Source organism: Vidua macroura, chromosome 19 (assembly GCF_024509145.1).
Source record: "Vidua macroura isolate BioBank_ID:100142 chromosome 19, ASM2450914v1, whole genome shotgun sequence".
In the NCBI taxonomy this organism is placed as follows: Eukaryota; Metazoa; Chordata; class Aves; order Passeriformes; family Viduidae; genus Vidua; species Vidua macroura.
Window position 1 is genome coordinate 12,708,779 of NC_071589.1, and position 16,124 is coordinate 12,724,902.

The 16,124-nt window shown below is 68.0% G+C and overlaps 3 protein-coding genes across 4 annotated transcripts; 2 read left to right on the top strand and 1 right to left on the bottom strand.

Moving 5' to 3' along the window:
• The first annotated feature begins 274 nt into the window (after positions 1-274).
• On the top strand, positions 275-1,276 carry LOC128816866 (uncharacterized). Its single transcript, XM_053994828.1, has 3 exons — positions 275-611; positions 738-867; positions 958-1,276. Exons 1-3 carry the CDS (start codon positions 290-292, stop codon positions 1,157-1,159), a joined length of 654 nt encoding a protein of 217 aa, XP_053850803.1. The 5' UTR covers positions 275-289; the 3' UTR covers positions 1,160-1,276.
• A 775-nt stretch (positions 1,277-2,051) lies between these two features.
• Positions 2,052-9,551, top strand: FAAP100 (FA core complex associated protein 100). Of its 2 annotated transcripts, XM_053995010.1 has the most exons (10): positions 2,052-2,122; positions 2,795-2,968; positions 3,608-3,726; positions 3,927-4,879; positions 5,389-5,539; positions 6,427-7,181; positions 7,457-7,593; positions 8,179-8,295; positions 8,709-8,795; positions 8,870-9,551. In XM_053995010.1, exons 2-10 carry the CDS (start codon positions 2,804-2,806, stop codon positions 9,002-9,004), a joined length of 2,619 nt encoding a protein of 872 aa, XP_053850985.1. In that variant the 5' UTR covers positions 2,052-2,122; positions 2,795-2,803; the 3' UTR covers positions 9,005-9,551. The 2 variants fall into 2 exon arrangements, with proteins under 2 accessions (XP_053850985.1, XP_053850986.1); XM_053995011.1 differs by lacking the exon at positions 2,052-2,122 and having other exon boundaries at positions 2,704-2,968.
• A 272-nt stretch (positions 9,552-9,823) lies between these two features.
• On the bottom strand, positions 9,824-12,968 carry FSCN2 (fascin actin-bundling protein 2, retinal). The gene is made up of 5 exons (XM_053994682.1): positions 12,096-12,968; positions 10,680-10,836; positions 10,474-10,595; positions 10,239-10,406; positions 9,824-10,158 (listed from the first exon to the last, which is right to left on the bottom strand). The coding sequence occupies exons 1-5, from the start codon at positions 12,916-12,918 to the stop codon at positions 9,953-9,955; spliced, it is 1,476 nt and encodes a 491-aa protein (XP_053850657.1). The 5' UTR covers positions 12,919-12,968; the 3' UTR covers positions 9,824-9,952.
• Between the last annotated feature and the right edge of the window lie 3,156 nt (positions 12,969-16,124).

The window sequence follows — 16,124 nt, forward strand, 5'->3', positions numbered from 1 at the left end:
GTGTCTCGTGCACTCTGTCACCTCGGGCGGGGCTGGGATGCTCTGTGTTCCCGGTGGGAATGGGGGGGACGCTGTGCCTCAGCACGGTGCCACCTCTGCTCTGTCATCTGTGCCAGGATGGGACCAGGATGCTCCGTGTTCCCAGCTGGAACAGGGGGACACAGCACCGCGCCTCCCGTGCTTTGTCACCTGCCGGGACGCTCCGCATTCCCAGCGGGAACCGCGGGACCCTGCTCCCCGGGGCCATGCCACCTGCCCTCCATCCCCGCGACGAGCCGGGACGCTCCGCATGCCCCGGCGGGAGCGTGTGTCCGGGCTCGTGTCCGCGGTCTGTTTGCAATCAGCCCCGGAGCCGCGTGCGGCCGGGCCGGCTGCCAGCCCCAGCCTGGAAAAGGGGGAGCGGGAGCGGCGGGAGCCAGAGCCGGGGAGCGCAGCCCGGCGAGCGGCCGCGGGACTGGGGAGGCGGCACCTGCCCTGCCCGGCCCTGCGGGACAACAATCCGCGGGGACACGGGGACATGGCCCGGCTGCTGCCCCTCCTGCTGCTCGCCGCCCTGGGCTGCGCGGCCAGGCCGGGCCGGCGGCCGGCGGCGGGGGACGATGGAGCGGACGGTAATTCCCACCCTCGGGGACCCCTTCCCGCCGCGGCGTGCGCACTGACCGGGCAGCTGGGGCTGGGGGCCGGGGCGGGGGGTCCCAGGTGAGGCTGCTCGTGGTGAGCCAGCCCGGCCCCTCCAGCCCAGAGACCCCCGGCGAGGGGCTGCGCCAACCTGACGCTGGTCCTGGACAACTGGAAATTCGCCATCACGTCCCAGCTGCGGAACCTGCTGCTGTCGGACCACCAGACCGTGCTGCCCGACTACGGCCGGTGAGGGCCCGGGGGTCCCTGGGGAGGGGATATTTGGGGGCCCTCGGGGGATATCTGGGGGTCCCTGCCCTCACGGCGCGGCGCCCGCAGGATCCCGGCGCTGTCAGGGGCCCTGGACGAGCTGTACCGGGATTTCCGCGGCCTGAAGGAGCAGCTGGGCCGGCTCTCGGATCGCTTCGCCCACCTCGAAGCCTCCGTGGAGCAGCTGAGCCGGGCCCGCGGCGCTGCAGCCCCCCCGCGCCGGGGAGGGATCCCCCAGAGCCCCCGCAGGGCCCCCGGGAGCCCGCAGTGAGCGAGCCTCGCCCGGGCCCGGGGCGGGGGCGGCGGCCGGGGGGCTCCGCCAGGCCGGGGGGACGGGGGCAAGGCTTGGGGGGCTCGGGCTGGGGGCGGCTGAGGCATCACCTGGGGGGCTTCAGAAAGGCTTGAAGAGGCTCAGGCTGGGGGCGTAGGGACATCACTTGGGGGGCTCAGGGTCGTCATTTGGGGGTCTCAAACCGGGGGGCTCAGGGTCATCACTTGGGGTCTCAGGGCCATCACTTGGGGTCTCAAACCGGGGGGCTCAGGGTCGTCACTTGGGGGTCTCAAACGTGGGGGGCTCAGGGTCATCATTTGGGGGTTTAAGGTCATCACCTGGGGGTCTCAAACTGGGGAGTTCAGAGTCATCACTTGGGGGTCTCAAACGTGGGGGTCTCAGGGCCATCATTTGGGGGTCTCAGGGTCGTCACTTGGGGGTCTCAAACGTGGGGGGCTCAGGGTCATCATTTGGGGGTCTCAGGGTCATCACTTGGGGTCTCAGGGTCATCATTTGGGGGTCTCAAACGTGGGGGTCTCAGGGCCATCATTTGGGGTCTCAAGCCGGGGAGCTCAGGGTCGTCACTTGAGGGTCTCAGGGTCATCACTTGGGGTCTCAGGCCGGGGGGCTCAGAGTCATCACTTGGGGGTCTCCGCCAGACTTTTGGGGGTCCATCCCCGTGGGTCAGGGTCAGCTCGGGGGGGTCTCTGCCCCCCTCGGGGGTCGCACCCGGCCCCTCTCTCTGTCAATAAAGCCGCTGCCGCCAGCACCGCCTCTCCTTTCTCCCCCCGTGCCGGGATGGGGGGGTCACTCCTGGGGCGGGGGGCTCCTCCCCTCCCGGTACCGACCCCCGGGAGCCGCCCCCCGCCCCGCGCCGCTTTACGGCCTGTCGTAAACTCCCCCCCGCCCATTGCGGCGGCCGCCGCGCAGCCGTAAAGCGGAGCCGCCCGCGCCCCCCGCCCGGTACCCGCGGCCCCTCCGGGAGGGATTCGGGGGGGGCGGGATGGGGGGGAGAGGGGCGGGGGCTTGGGTGGGGGGCTGTGGGCTGAGCCGGGGTGGGTCTGGGGTGGGGGCTGCTAGTGGAGCTGAGCTTGGGGGGGCCTGAGGGGTCTCAGTATGGGGGGGGGCTGTGGGACAGGGTCTGGGGTACAAGGACTGTGGTGGGAGGGGGTCGGGGGTGGATCTGGAGGGTCTGGGGTACAAGGACTGTGGTGTGGGGGGGTCGGGGGTGGGTCTGGAGGGTCTGGGGTACAAGGACTGTGGTGTGGGGGGGTCGGGGGTGGGTCTGGAGGGTCTGGGGTACAAGGACTGTGGTGTGGGGGGCTCGGGGGTGGGTCTGGAGGGTCTGGGGTACAAGGACTGTGGTGTGGGGGGCTCGGGGGTGGGTCTGGAGGGTCTGGGGTACAAGGACTGTGGTGTAGGAGGGTCTGGGGGCTATGGGGGTGGGAATGGAGGGGCTGAGGTTGATGCTTGGGAGGGGGCTGCTTGTGGGGCTGGGCCTGAGGGTGTCATTCAGGGGGGGAAGGGGCTGTGGGGCACAGGGGTCTGCAGGGCTGCGTCACCACACACTGCCCACCGCTCGGGGGTCCCGGCTCAGCCCCTCACAGCCTCGGTGCCCCCTGCCCACGTCCCCAGGCCGGCACCATGGCACAGGTGGGGCACAGGGTGGATTACCTGGCCGGATTCTGCTGCCCGGTGGGGGGGCTGGTGGCGGGCAAGCCGCGGGTGCTGTGCCACGAGAACGAGATCTACCTCTCCAACGGCACCGAGTTCGTCTACGTGTACGACCAGGAGGGCAAAGTGCTCAAGGTGAGGGGCTTGGCGGGGTGGGGGGGTTCACCGTGCCCCCCCCATCCCATCGGGACACCCCCCTAGACATGTCCCCGCTGCCTGTCCCTGGATTCCCTCCGTCAGCATCCAACAAACAAACCCTACAAGCAGCACCCTTTGCTTTGGGGTCTGTTGGGGTTTGGGGGTGCTGCCAGCTGGCCCCTCTCCCAATCCAGTGGGACACACAGATCAGACTCCAGGGGCTCGTTCCCCCCAGCACAGGGGCTTGTCTCCCCTCTCCCCCCAGGCCTGGCTGCTGTCCCCGCTGTCACAGCGCCCTGACTGACACGCTGCTGCCTTTGTTAATTTGTTCTGATTATCATTTCTAAGAAATCCACCGCTGTAAGAGCGGGATCTGCCTCCCACACTGCGCTCCCGCTCGGCAAAGTAGAGCACGTACCCTGCTCCCTGTTTTCCTTCCCCTCAGGGAGCGGGAACGACAGGCTGCCTCAGCCCCTCTCCCACCCCTCCCACCCGGGAACACCCAGCTGGGTGCTGCCCAGGCATCCGTTTGTCCCTGGAAATGGCTTTGGATCCCCCTCTGCAGGGAGCCACCTTGTCCCTGCCGCCCCCGCGGGTGCCGTGGGAGGTGACATTTGCTTGTGTCCCCCCTGCCAGGCTGTGTTCCGCTGCCCCGACCAGGTGTGGCACGTGGAGCTGCTGCCCCAGCCCCGGCAGCTCTACATCCTGTGCGCCCACAGCGGGATCTACTGCGTGTCCCTGGAGCAGCAGAGCAGGTGAGCAGGGGTGACCCCCCCACCCCATCCCAGGGCTGCCCCGCCTGCCGTGGGAAACGCGAGGCTCCGGATCCATCTCTGCCGGTGCTAAAAGCTCTCCTGCAGGAGTTCACTTCCCAGGGCCAGGCAAAGAGGCGGCCAAGGGACACGCTGGCTTCTCCCCACGGCTTGGCTCAGAGCTCTTCCCTGTTTTCCCAAAGGTTAATGGAGCAGACGGACGGCGACGGCCAAGAAAGCAACGGCCCTTCCGGCGTCTTCCCGGTGGAAGCGGACGCCTGCATCTTCCCCGACGCCAGCCTGAGCATGTTCACCCTGCTCAGCACCTTCGTCATCACGCTGGCCCAGGACGAGGGCAAGTGGTGGATGCGGCTGCACGAGCTGCCGCGCCCGGAGCAGGACGGGCCCCCGTACCGGCAGGTCAGCCAGGTGGAATTCTGCCCCGGCAGCCCGCCCGGGGACGCGGGGGACGCGCCGCCCTCCTGCTTCCTGCCCGTGCTGTGCTGCGCGGCCGCGCCCGGCACCCAGGGGCTCTGGTGCTCGGGGGGCTTCGTGCTGGAGGAGCCCCTCTTCAGCCTCCTCTTCGGCATCGACGTGGCCATGCTGGAGTCGCCCATGATCCTGTGCGGCTTCCCGGACGGGCAGCTCTGCTCCGTGCCCCTCAAAGCCCTCAGCTCCTCGCCCGCCGCCGACGGCTGCCGCGACGTGTCCACCCCGGCGCCGCCCGTCAAGATCCTGCACCACCTGGAGGAGCCCATCGTGTTCATCGGGGCGCTGCGCACCGAGCGCCGCGCGGCCGACGACGGCGACAGCGAGCCGCCCGCGGGCGAGCCCGGCTGTGACTGCGTGGTGGCCGTGGGCCACTACGGGAAGATGGTGGCCGTGAAGGCGGATCAGCGGGAGGAGGCCACGGTGCCGGAGCTCAGGGAATATTACCTGCGGGGGCCCATCCTGTGCGCGGCCTGCGGCAGCGGCTCCCGCATGTACTACAGCACCCACTCGGACATCTCCGCCGTCGACCTGGACTGGGCGGGCGACTCCTCGGACCCCGAGGACGCGGAGAGCGGCGCCGGCGTGCTGCCCCCCGTGCTGTCCCCGGCCAGCCTGAGTATCTGTAGCGTCGTGGCTCTTTCCTTGTCCTCTCGGGCCTCGGAAGGTACTGGGGGCGGCGGGGTGGGGTCCTGCCTCTCCTCTCTCCGCAGCGCCGTGTGGGTTGGGTGGGGCTCCAGCTTTCATCCTTCTTGGCTCCCCCTTGGTTTTGTAAGTTGTTGCTGTCCATTGTGATTCCTGCTCTTCCCTGCCCATTCCCAGTCCCTCAACTTGGCATAGCAGGAACTGGCCAGCTGTGGGCTCTCTCCAAAGAGGGGGTGTTCAATGTTCCTCTAGACTGGCTGCCCACGGGGCTGCCTGTGCCACCAGCAGGTCCCCTGTGTGACAGCTGGGTGCTGCTGGCCTTGGCTGGGGAGTGGCAGGCACAGGGTGCTGTCCCCTCTCAGGGGTCTGTGCATGAGCGGGGTGTGCTGTGGTGATCCATGTCTGTCTCCATCATATCCCACTGCCTTGGGGAGGCAGTGCCATCCTGCTCCCTGTCCCCCCCACACCTCAGCCATCCAGGAAGCCCCTGCTCCCTTCCTGGCCCCTGACCCGCCCTGTCTGTGCCTGCAGGGGAGTCGGAGCTCTTGGCCCTGTCGGCCAAGGGCCGCCTCGTGTCCTGTGGCCTGTGCAGCCCTGAGGAGCCAGACGTGGAGCTGACCCCTGCTGAGATCGGCCGGAGGATCAAGGAGCTGCTGTCGGGGATAGGGGACACCTCAGAGAGGTAAAGGTGGCACCAAAGCTGGGGGTTGTGCAGGTCAATGCCAGTAATTAATTATGGAATCACAGAACGGTTTGGATAAGAGAGACCCCCATGGGCAGGGACACCTTCCACTGTCCCAGGCTGCTCCAAGCCCCATCCAGCCTGGCCTTGGACACCCCCAGGGATCCAGGGGCAGCCACAGCTTCTCTGGGCACCCTGTGCCAGGGCCTTCCCACCCTCACAGGGAACAATTCCTTCCCAATATCCCATCTAACCCTGCTCTCTGGCAGTGGGAAGCCGTTCCTCTTTATTCTTCACTCCAGGCCCTTGTCCAAAGTACCTCTCCAGCTCCCTTGGAGCCCCTTTAGGCTCTCTGGAGCCTTTATTTTCTCCAGGCTGAACACCCCCATCTCTCCTCGAGCTTTTCTCTTGGAAAACTGCTCCAGCGTTTACCTTTCCTGGCTGGGAAGCACCCCCAACCTCGATAATATAAAACCAGTGTTTGAGGGCAGCCCCCTCCCCTGGCACAGCCACCCCCAGCGCTGTGGGCGGGCTGGCAGCGGCAGCCATGGCAGCAGAAGGTGGCACAGGCAGGGTGCCAGGCGCCTGCCACGCGTGCCAAGCCGGCAGTAACAGGCAGGGCAGGCGCATGCCTCCATCCTCCGTGGCTGCCTCTGTGTGGGGAGGGGCTGTGAGTGAGCCCCCCACCACCATCCACAGGGGGATTCCTGAGGTCTGGCTGTCCAGAGCCGCTCCACAGGGTCAGCTCTGATGGGAACATGGATCTGTGGCTGCCACGGCAGAGAAGCTGGGGGTTTCCTGTGGTGGGATCATGCCAGGAGCAGCTCAGCTTGGCAGCATCCTGGCGTCCCTCCCGTTGTTTCATCCCTGTCACATTGTCCTTGCAGAGTGTCCTTCCTGAAGAAGGCCGTGGACCAGAGGAACCGAGCCCTGGCCAGCCTGAACCAGGTGATGAACGTGAGCGCAGCGCTGCTCTCCAGCCAGGAGGGCCACAAGCCCATCGCCTGCACCGTCACTGCCAACTGGAGCTGCCTCCTGCTCCAGGACACCGTCACCATCTCCTGCTTGCTGGAGAACTGCAGCGAGTACAGCCTGGAGGAGGGCTGGACCCTCTGTGTCCAGCTCCTGGCCAGCCCCTGTGCCTTAGAGGAGGAATCCATGGATTCGGCCACCACCTTCACCTTCCCCATTGACCAGCTGCTCCCTGGGAACAAGCGGGAGCTGACGCTGCCCCTCGGCCCCGCTGCGGACACCAAGCTGGACCTGCCTCTGACCATCTCCTGTGCCCTCTACTACAGTTTACGGGATATTTTGGGCAGCGGCTCCGACTCCTCCGAGGACCTGGATGACTTCCTGCCCGACGACTCGCCCCTGCTGTCCCCGGACAGAGAGGGGATCTGCCTGCCCCTCAGCCAATGCACCATTGACATGCTCCAGTGCCTCCGTTTCGGGAGCAGCCCCCCCGGGCCCAACGCCCCCCCTGCCCCCTCAGACCCTGTGGAGACCTTCCTCAAAGTGTCCCGGGAACAGACTGAACCCGAGGAGGGGAAAACCCCGGCAGAGGAGAACCCGCCCCCCTCGGCAGCATCCATCCGGGTGTCCTCGGAGCTGCTGAAAAACGCTCTCAAAACCTCGGAAACAGGTGGGTCCCTGGAGAGGAGGATCCCAGGAGTGACAGAGAGGCTCCTGGGGAAAGGGTGGCACTGTCACAGCCCCGCCCTTGGGCGAGGAGGGCTGTGTGACCCCACTGCCCCCACCACAGCCTTGGCACACACGTGGCAGTGGCATGACTGAGCTCAGCATGTCCCAGTGGAGAGGGGGGTGGGTCCAGCCCGTGCTACCCCTGCCCCCTCAGGGGCTGCCTCGGGCACACGCTGCCAGCAGTGTCACATCTCTGCTCTGTCCTTTGGTCCCCAGATGTCCCACTTTGCTGTGCCACCCTGCGCTGGCTGCTGGCTGAGAACCCCGGGGCCGAGGCGCTGAGCAGCACGGAGGTGGCATCGGTGTGTGGCGTGGCACCCGACGGTGGCCACGTCCAGCTGCTCGTCCGAGAGGCAAGCAATGGGTTAGCCCTGAGCCAAGGAATGGGTCAGCCTGCAGGGAAGCTCCCTGTCCCACAAAGCCAGCTCCTTCCTGGAGCCAGGGAGACGAGTGGGTGCATGGCCACGCCATTCTGACCCCCTCCTCTGGGCTGGACAGGCAGCATTCCCAGTCCATTCTCCCAGTCCTGGGCTTCCCAAAGGCTGTGGTCATTTCCCTCCCTCTCCACACGTTCCCATTTCTTTGGTTCTAGAAAATGCGCTTGGATTTGCGTTGTAAATCCACCCCATGCAAAATTCCCCTCTAAAGGCACAGGGAAAACAGGGATTTCTGCCCAGCTCTCCTGCCTGACCCCACCTGAGGGGCCCCCAGGAACCTGGCACAGGTGGATTTGCATTTGAGAGCTCAGATGTCCCCAGGGTGATGAGTGACAGTGTTAATTCTGCCAGAGCTCACCTGGGAGCACCGGGCTGGGGGCAGCTGCTCCTGGGAGGGAGTGGTGGTGTCTGGAGCCTTCTGGGCAACCTGGTGCCTGTGGGGAGGGGTTCTGGCCCCCTGCTGCCATCGAGGGTGGCAGTGACACTGCTCTTGCTGTCCAGGTGGCCATGAATGACCTGAGCCCTGCGGGTCCCATCCAGGCTGTGGAGATCCTGATGGAGAGCCCGTCCCTGGCCCACATGTGCAGGACACACCACGCCGTCATCCGGCGCATACAGGTACCCCCCCGGGGCAGGGGCACCCCAAAATGACCCCAGACCCCCTGGAATGGAGCCTGGGTGCAGTGGGGAGCGTTTCTGTGGCACCGTGGTGTGACAGACCAGCACCACTGGGGCTGGGGGTCCCCACACCTGGGGGCCTCAGGTTGGGGGCTTCAGCTGCCCTGAGATTGGGGCTCCCCAGGGCTCAGGGGGTTCCCTGTGGCTGGGACTCCCCAGGGCTCAGACTCCCTGAGACTGGGAATTCCCAAGGTTGGGGCTGCCAGGATCTGGGGGCTGCTGGAGCTGTGGCTGCCAAGGCTGGGACTCCAAGAGCTGGGGGTCCTTGGGGCTGGGGCTCCTGGGATTGGGGTCCCTGGGGCTGGATGCTGCCAGCTCCCCCAGCACCCTCCCTCCCTCCCTCCCTCACACAGGCGCTGGTGCTGGAGCAGGCGGCGCAGGGCTCGGGGCCCCCCGACCTGCGCATGCAGTACCTGCGTCAGATCCAGGCCAACCACGAGGTGAGCCCCCCGATCCCCTCCCCGTGGGGACCCCACCAGCAGCCCGTCCCTCACCCCCGCCCCCCCTCCCGCAGATGCTGCTGAAGGAGGCGCAGACCCTCCGGGACCAGCCGCCCCTGGGTGAGGAGGGGGCTGAGGGCTCTGCCACGGCCGAGAAGCTCCTGAACATCTACCGGCAGCTGCGGAACCCCAGCCTGGTCCTGCTGTGAGCGGGGGGCGGCCAGCCCGCCCCGAACCCCGCCGGCCGGGGTGGGGGCCCACGGGAGAGCCCCCCACCCCACCCCACCAGAGCAGGAGCTGGGCCGGCGGCGGTCTGGGCGGGGGGGTGTGTCTGTGCGTGTTTCGTGGTCGTGTTGTCGGCAGCACCGGGGCGGGGTCTCGGGGCTCCGGTGGCGGAGCGGGGGCTCCTGGGCTGGCCCAGCCCTGCCCCGCCGCCCCCCAGCCCGGCCAGGCCGGGGCAGCCCCCCGGGGCTGCGCTGTCTTGTGGATCCGTGGTAGTGTAGTGGCCGTGCCGAGCCGGGCCGGCCGCGGGCTGAGCCCCCCCCGAGCCGCCTTCAGGATCAGGACAAACAGGGTGCTGTGCCCGGGGGAGCCCCGTTTTCTGCTGGGCAGGGGAGGGGGTCTCCGCTCCCCCGTTGTTTCTATAAATGATCTCGTATCTCCATGCTGGTGCGGCGTGGTCCGGCCCCGGCCCCTCCCGCACCTCTCCACTGTCTGTAACTCTGTCGTCTGCCATGAAAACGATCCTGTTGCTCACCCCGTGCCTGGCTCTGTTCCTTTCCATCCTCCCCGAGGGTCCTGACAGCTCTTGGGGTGGGGGTCTCCCACTGCCTGGCAGAGCAGCAACCCCCTCGGGCTCCTGCCTGCAGTGGCTTTGCTTTGCTGGCCCCCCCAATCCCGTGTGGCACCCTTGGGGGTCCCTGCATCCCACTGGCCCCCGGATCAGCCCTTTCCATGGGGTCTGGGCGCTCCTGGGAGGGAACCAGGGCTGGATCTCGATGGGAAGGAGGAGGCAGCGCTGCCCCGGGTGTGATCCAGGTGACTTTAATGCCATGAGTCGCGGGGGCACAGCTGCCACCCCCCTGCTCCCTGCTTTGCCAGGGACAGGCGGGTGCCCGTGGGCGGAGGTGGCCACGGAGGGGAGGGGGCTCCGTGGCTCAGTACTCCCAGAGCGTGGCCCGCAGCACGGACTCGCTGTCGGCGCGCAGGGTCCCCGCGGGGTCCCCGCGCAGGTACCGCCCATTCTTCCCTTTGATGGCCACGCGGCCCCGCTCCCGGAACTCGAAGAAGAAATCCTCGGACAGGTCCCCGTCGCTGCACACCGACCCGCTGCTCGCCACGTACCAGTACTTGCCCCCCTGGCCTGCAGGGAGCCCCGGGGGGTGTCAGTGCAGGCCGGACGGACCCCCAGGGCCACCCCCTCCATAGCCCATCCCTGCCCACCTTGGATCTGGTAGGCGCCGTCGCTGAAGCTGATGTGGAAGACATCGTAGACGGAGCGGTTGGAGTCGAGCAGGTTGGAGCCGCGGTGGTAGCAGACGAAGCCGTGCTCCCCCCGCAGCACCAGCATCGGGCGGTTGATCAGCTTCAGAGTGAACTCCTCGTCCTCCCCTGCGCAGCACGCGGCCCTCAGCACCCCGGGGAGCCCCCCGGCCCCCCTGTCCCCCCCAGCACTCACCCACGGTGTCGCTGACGGCCGCCAGCTGCCCGTTCCTCTTGGTGCAGACGTAGCGGCCATTGCTGGCGCGCAGGGCCACGCGCCGCCCGCGCCACTCGATGTCAAACATGGTGTTGGCAGCGCTGGTGACAGAGACACACGGTGAATTGGGGGTGCCTGTGTCCTCCCCAAACCATCTCTCCAGCCCACACTGCAGCCTCACTCACATTTCGGTGGCCACGGCCTGGATGCCCCCGTGGGCCACCAGGGTCCAGTAGCTGCCGGTGTTGGTGTGGAGGCTGCACTTGTTGGTGTCGCGGTCGATCTGCAGCTGGAAGGTCTCGTGGTTCAGCTCCTCGTCCTGGTTTGCCGACACGTTCACACCTGGGGGGAGAGTGGATGTTGGTGCTGGTCCTGCTCTGGGCATGAGCACTGGTCACACTCCAGCCATCAGTGCCACTCCTGGTCCAGCAGCTGGCACTGGTCCTGTCCTGGCCCTGGGCAGCAGCCTCAGTCTGGCCACGGTCGCTGATCCCACTTTGGCACTAGTCCTACTCCAGTCATCCTGAGTGACCCCACTCTGGCCATTGTCACCAATCCCAGTCCAGCCACAGGCACCGATCCCACTACAGCCACTGTCACCAGTCCTACTCGGGCCATCAGGACCAATTCCAGTCCAGCCCACTGTCACTGTCCCATTCCAGCCACTGGCACCCATCCTATTGCAGCCATGGGTATCGGTTCCACTCTGTTGGCCATTGTCACCAAAACCACTCTGTCCATGGTCACTGATCCTGCTGTGGCCATTGGCAGCAATCCTGCTCTGGCCATCGGGACCAATCCCATTCCAGCCATTGTCCCACCCCAACCCTCACCTCTGCCGCCCCACAGCCGCCCTCCCCCCAAATCCTCCTGCGAACAATTGTGCTAATTGGGCTGGTTAATCAGCTTGTCACCGCCGCGTCCATCTGGTCACAAACCCCTATTTATAGCTGGTCCCCCTCGTCACCCGGCACTAAGCTGCTTGGCACGGGGGTGGCACCGTCCCTGGGGGGCACCTGGGGGCGAGTGGGGTCCCTTGGGTCTCGAACAAGGGGTTCTGCTCACCTGTGGTCACGTCCGCTGGCTCTACACACGTGTGTGCACACATGGCATCGTGTGTGCTGTGCACAGGCACACGTGTGCACCTGTGGACGCTGCACGGAGCGTGGCACACCTGTATGTGTGTGTGTGTGTGTGTGCACGTACACACCTGTGCACACCCACAGCCCTGCACGTGTTCACACACACAGCCCTGTGCACGCCCACAGAGCCCTGCACATGCACACACGTGTGTACACACGCACCCACGCCTTCCCCCCCAGCCCTGCCCACCCCACAGCTGCTCCCACTCCATCCTCACTGACCTCAGCCCCCCCAGGCAGACAGGACCCCCCCGTGTCCCTCTCCAGCAGCCAGGTTGGGGTCCCCCTTGTCCCCAGGATGTGGCTGTAGGATCCCCCCAAGGCAGGCACAGCGCTGTGGGATTGCTACTGTGGGGTCTGCCCCGGGCTGGGGGTTCCAGGGGTGCTCCCACGGAGCTGTGGGTGCGCGGGGGTGCCTGGGTGGGCAGGGAGCGGGCTGGGGGCGTGGAGAGCTCTTACCCTGCCGGATGGAGACATATCTGCCGTTGGCCGCCGTGAACACCACCTGGGGGTGACTCTCCTCCAGGTCAAAGAGTTCATCTTTGCCCGGCTTGGAGCTGCGGCCGGATTTGAGGGTGCCGGTGGGTCCGGTGGGCGCCAGGTATTTCCCGTCGCAGTCTTTGAACGCCAACTTGCCGGCCTTGAACTCGAGGGTGTAGCCGGTGCCAGCGCCGGGCTCGGGCACCAAGGTGCCATCGCAGCGCAGGTAGCGCTCGTCGGCCGTGCGCAGGCTGTACTTCTTGTCCTGGAAGCAGAGGGTGATGAGCGCGTCCACCCCCCAGGGCAGGTTGCTGTCGGTGGCGATCTCGTCCTCGTGGGCGCTCAGGTGGGCGTAGCGGCGGCGGCTGACGCTCAGCAGGTTGGCCTGGGGGTGCATGGCCAGGTGCACGGTCCAGAGCTCACCCTCGGTCACGCTGGGGGCGAAGCAGGACAGCCGGTCCTCGCGGCCCCCGAAGAAGCGCCGGTGCGGGGCCGACTGCAGCGCCCAGCGCCCGTCCGACTGCGTGATGATGCTGAAGCCTTCGTCCCGGCCCGGCTGCTCCGCCTCGCAGCGCACCTTCCCGTCCTTGTCGGCGCCCAGGTACCGGCCCAGGTGGCTCTTGAGGAAGACGATGGAGCTGTCGGCTTCATCCTGCTCCAGCGTCCAGATCTGCTTGCGCTTGAGGCTGGGCGCCGAGGCGTTCACCTTGTAGCCGAAGCTCTCGGCCGTCAGGTACCGGCTCTCGCAGTTGATCAACCCGAACTGGATCTTCAGCACCTGGTGGATCCCATTCGTTGGCATCTTCCGCCGAGGCGGGGCGGCCCCCGGGGGCCGGCGGGGGCTCCCCGGCGCTGCCGAGCCCGGGCGTCGCGGCGGGGCCGGCCGGAGCGCGCCCGCGGCAGGGGCGGCTGCGCTGCCCCGGACCCACGGAGCGGGACGGGGGCCCGGGGGGCTGCGACCCGTTCGATTACCCGCAGGTGGGATTACAGACCGGCCGGGCTGCGATGGGCACCGGGGGCGCCCGGGCGAGGGGGCACCGCGGCAGCCCCCGGCCACGCCACCGTCCCTCGCCGCGGCCCCGTCCTGCTGTGGCGGAGCCGCGGGTGGAAAACTTGGGTGGGAACCCGATCCGGGCCGGCGTATCCGTTCCGATCCCGGCGGGTTAAGGTTACCGGCCCCTCTGATTCAGCAGCGGGTCACCTCCAGCCGCGCCGCCTCCCGGCCAGCCCCTAAGCGCCTTTTCCAATTAGCCAGGCATTTTGATTAGTGTAAACCTTTTATCCTGCTTTGGGGCCCTTGGCCTCCATCTGTCCTGTGGCCCCAAATCCCTCCTGCAGCTGTGGATCGGGGTCACGGACGACCCCAAGCCCCCGGAGCCAACCCCCTGGGCGTGGGCTCCTTCGCGGCCGAGCCCGCCTGGAACTCACGACAGAGATGAGAGTTCGGCCCCTTGGCGGGGGGATAGGGGCGTGGGGGGCAGGAGGGGACAGCGGTGTAGGGGACAATCCCCACTCCCACCCTGGGAACCCCCCAGCCGGGGCAGGCACAGCCACTGGGACCCCCGGCCTCGGCCACGCTCCTCTGGGGGCACCTGGGGACAGGCGGGGACGGGCTCTGTCACCAGCGGGCCCCCCGAAGTGCCCCGACCCCCCCGTGCCGGGGTCCAGCCGTGCCGCGGCGATGCCGCGCCGGCTCCCGCCGCCATCCCCCCCGGCCCCGCGGCTCCGGTGTCAGCCCGGTGCCCGGTTATTGTTCCCGCACACAGCCCCAGCTTTGGTTGCTCATGACTTTTTCATGCCGGGCTGGCTCTGCCCGCGCCGGGGGGTGCCGAGGCCCCCCGAGCAGCGACACCCGAGCCGCGACCGCCCGGCCGCTGTAACTGACCCCCGAAACGGAGCCGGGTCGGCTTTCGGGCCACGGAGCGGGGGGAATAAGTGGGTCAGGGTCCTGGGGGGGGCCGTGGGTGGCGGCGTGCCCGCGTGGCTCTCGGTGGGCGCCCGCCGGCACCTGCCCGGCAGCGCAGCCGGGAGCGGCATTTATACATCCCGGCCCCCCCCTCGCCCCCCCGGCGGGGTCAGGTTCCCCTCGGGGGGGGGGGCCTGGGCGCTGTCCCACAGGCACAGCGTGTCCCTGCGTCCCCCCCGGCCCGGGGACAGCCAGACCCCTCCCCACCGAGGGCTGCCGAGACCGGACACGCTCGTGACAACCCCTCTGGGCCGGGGCCCCGCAGCGGGATGGGGTGGGTGACCCCTCCGGGTGGGTGTCCCCCCGATTTCCATCCAACACCCTTGCCAGGAGGAAAATGGGGGTGCTGGGCTGCCGGGGGGAGCCCCCAGTCCATAGCACTGGTGGGGGGCTGGCAGAGTGGAAGGGGTGGGGGGGTTCAGCTGTGCCCCACACGCCCGGGGGGGTCAGGCAGGGTCTTGGGGTGGGGGTCGAGGTCGGGGTCAGGAGCGTGTCGGGGTGCTGCTGGGGGGAGCCCCTCGTGGTTGCCATGCAGGGAGGGGTGTGGGGCTGTTGCGCTACCCGGGGGTCTCAATCCCTGGTAGGGAGCTGGCAGAGGGATGGGGGGGCCTCAACCGTGCCCCAGCAGCCCGGGGGTGTCAGGGCAGGGGCTCGGGGGGGCCGGTGGGGGATCGGGAAGGGTATCGGGAACCTGCGAGGTGGGGACCCCCCCATCACCATCCCATCACTCCGCCCCTGCGAACGGGCAGCGGGGACGGACGGACGGACGGACACACACTGGGCAGCGGGGCGGGGCGGGGCGGGGTGCCTTCCTCCTCCTCTTCCTCCTCTTCCTCCTCCTCCTCCTCCTCTTCCTCCTCCTTTTCCTCCTCCTCCTCCTCCTCGTCCTCCCGCCCCTGCCCCTCCCTGCCCTCCCTGAGTCACGGGTGGGGGCGGCCCCGGTGCTGTGTCCGGGCCGGGGGTGCGGCCGGGATGTCCCCCGGGTGTCACCTGCGCAGCCCCCCCCCCCCCCAGCCAGACCCCCATGTCCCAGCACGGCCCGGCTCGGGGACACGAGACCCCTGGAGCTGTGCCGGGCCCCTCCAGGACCCTTGTCACCCCCCCCCGAGGCCATCCCGAGTCGCTGCCGTCTCTGTACCGCGACAGTCCCCGTGTCACCCATCCCGGTGGCCCCGGGAGCTGCTGGGAAGGGCTGGGCAGGGGTGGGAATCCCGTGGGACGTGGGCACGGCGACGCCAGTGGCCAGCACTGCCGTGGGCCCGAGTGGCACCCGGAGCTGCCGTGGGTGGCTGGTGCGTGGGCCTGTGGAACAGCGTGTGGCTACCTGGCACGATAGGTGGCTACTTGGGATGGTACATGGCTAATGTGACACGGGACATTGGCTACCTGGCATGACATGGCTGCTTGACACGGGGTGTGGCTACCTGACGTGGGGTGTGGCTACTTGAATTGGTACATGGCTACCTTGGTGGTACACGGCCACCTGGTGTGGTGCCCGGGCCTCTGGCACAGCGTGTGGCTACCTGACGTAGTGTGTGCCTACCTGAGATGGTACATGGCTACCTGACATGCTACAAGGCTACCTGGTGTGATATGGGGCACCTGACACAGCGCGCGGCTACCTGACGTGGGGCGTGGCTACCTGCTCCCACTGCATGCCCACCCAGGAAAAGGGGCGTGGGGAGCCCCCAGGCTGGGGGTGCGGGAGTTGCGGCTCCAGTGGGGCTGCGGTGGCCCCAGCTGGGTGTCCCTGGGGTCACGGGGATGTCACCTCGGGTGTGCCGTGTCCGTGGGGCGCGGGGGCAGCACAGCTGGGCCTGTGGGGCTGGGGGAGCGCGGGGCTCAGAGGTGTCACCTGTGGGACACGCGGTGTCACCTGTGCAGAGCCGGGGTGCACAGGGGGTCCCCAGCCCGGTGCTCTGTGTGTGTGGGGGGGCATGGTTGGGGGGTTCCCGGGTGGGGGTCACGGGTGAGGTGTGCAGGACCCACGGGTGGGGGGGGTCCCGGTGCCCTGGGTGGGGGTGCAGGTGGGTGTGGGGGGG

Excerpts from the sequence above, each read along its gene's own strand:
- LOC128816866 (XM_053994828.1), top strand. The coding sequence starts at position 290 with ATGCCCCGGCGGGAGCGTGTGTCCGGGCTCGTGTCCGCGGTCTGTTTG. Across the intron at positions 612-737 it reads GGGGGACGATGGAGCGGACG|CCCAGAGACCCCCGGCGAGG; the intron begins GTAATTCCCACC and ends CGGCCCCTCCAG. Across the intron at positions 868-957 it reads GTGCTGCCCGACTACGGCCG|GATCCCGGCGCTGTCAGGGG; the intron begins GTGAGGGCCCGG and ends CGGCGCCCGCAG.
- FAAP100 (XM_053995010.1), top strand. The coding sequence starts at position 2,804 with ATGGCACAGGTGGGGCACAGGGTGGATTACCTGGCCGGATTCTGCTGC. Across the intron at positions 2,969-3,607 it reads AGGAGGGCAAAGTGCTCAAG|GCTGTGTTCCGCTGCCCCGA; the intron begins GTGAGGGGCTTG and ends CCCCCCTGCCAG. Across the intron at positions 7,594-8,178 it reads TCCAGCTGCTCGTCCGAGAG|GTGGCCATGAATGACCTGAG; the intron begins GCAAGCAATGGG and ends CTTGCTGTCCAG.
- FSCN2 (XM_053994682.1), bottom strand. The coding sequence starts at position 12,918 with ATGCCAACGAATGGGATCCACCAGGTGCTGAAGATCCAGTTCGGGTTG. Across the intron at positions 10,837-12,095 it reads ATATGTCTCCATCCGGCAGG|GTGTGAACGTGTCGGCAAAC; the intron begins GTAAGAGCTCTC and ends CTCTCCCCCCAG. Across the intron at positions 10,159-10,238 it reads CGGCGCCTACCAGATCCAAG|GCCAGGGGGGCAAGTACTGG; the intron begins GTGGGCAGGGAT and ends GGCTCCCTGCAG.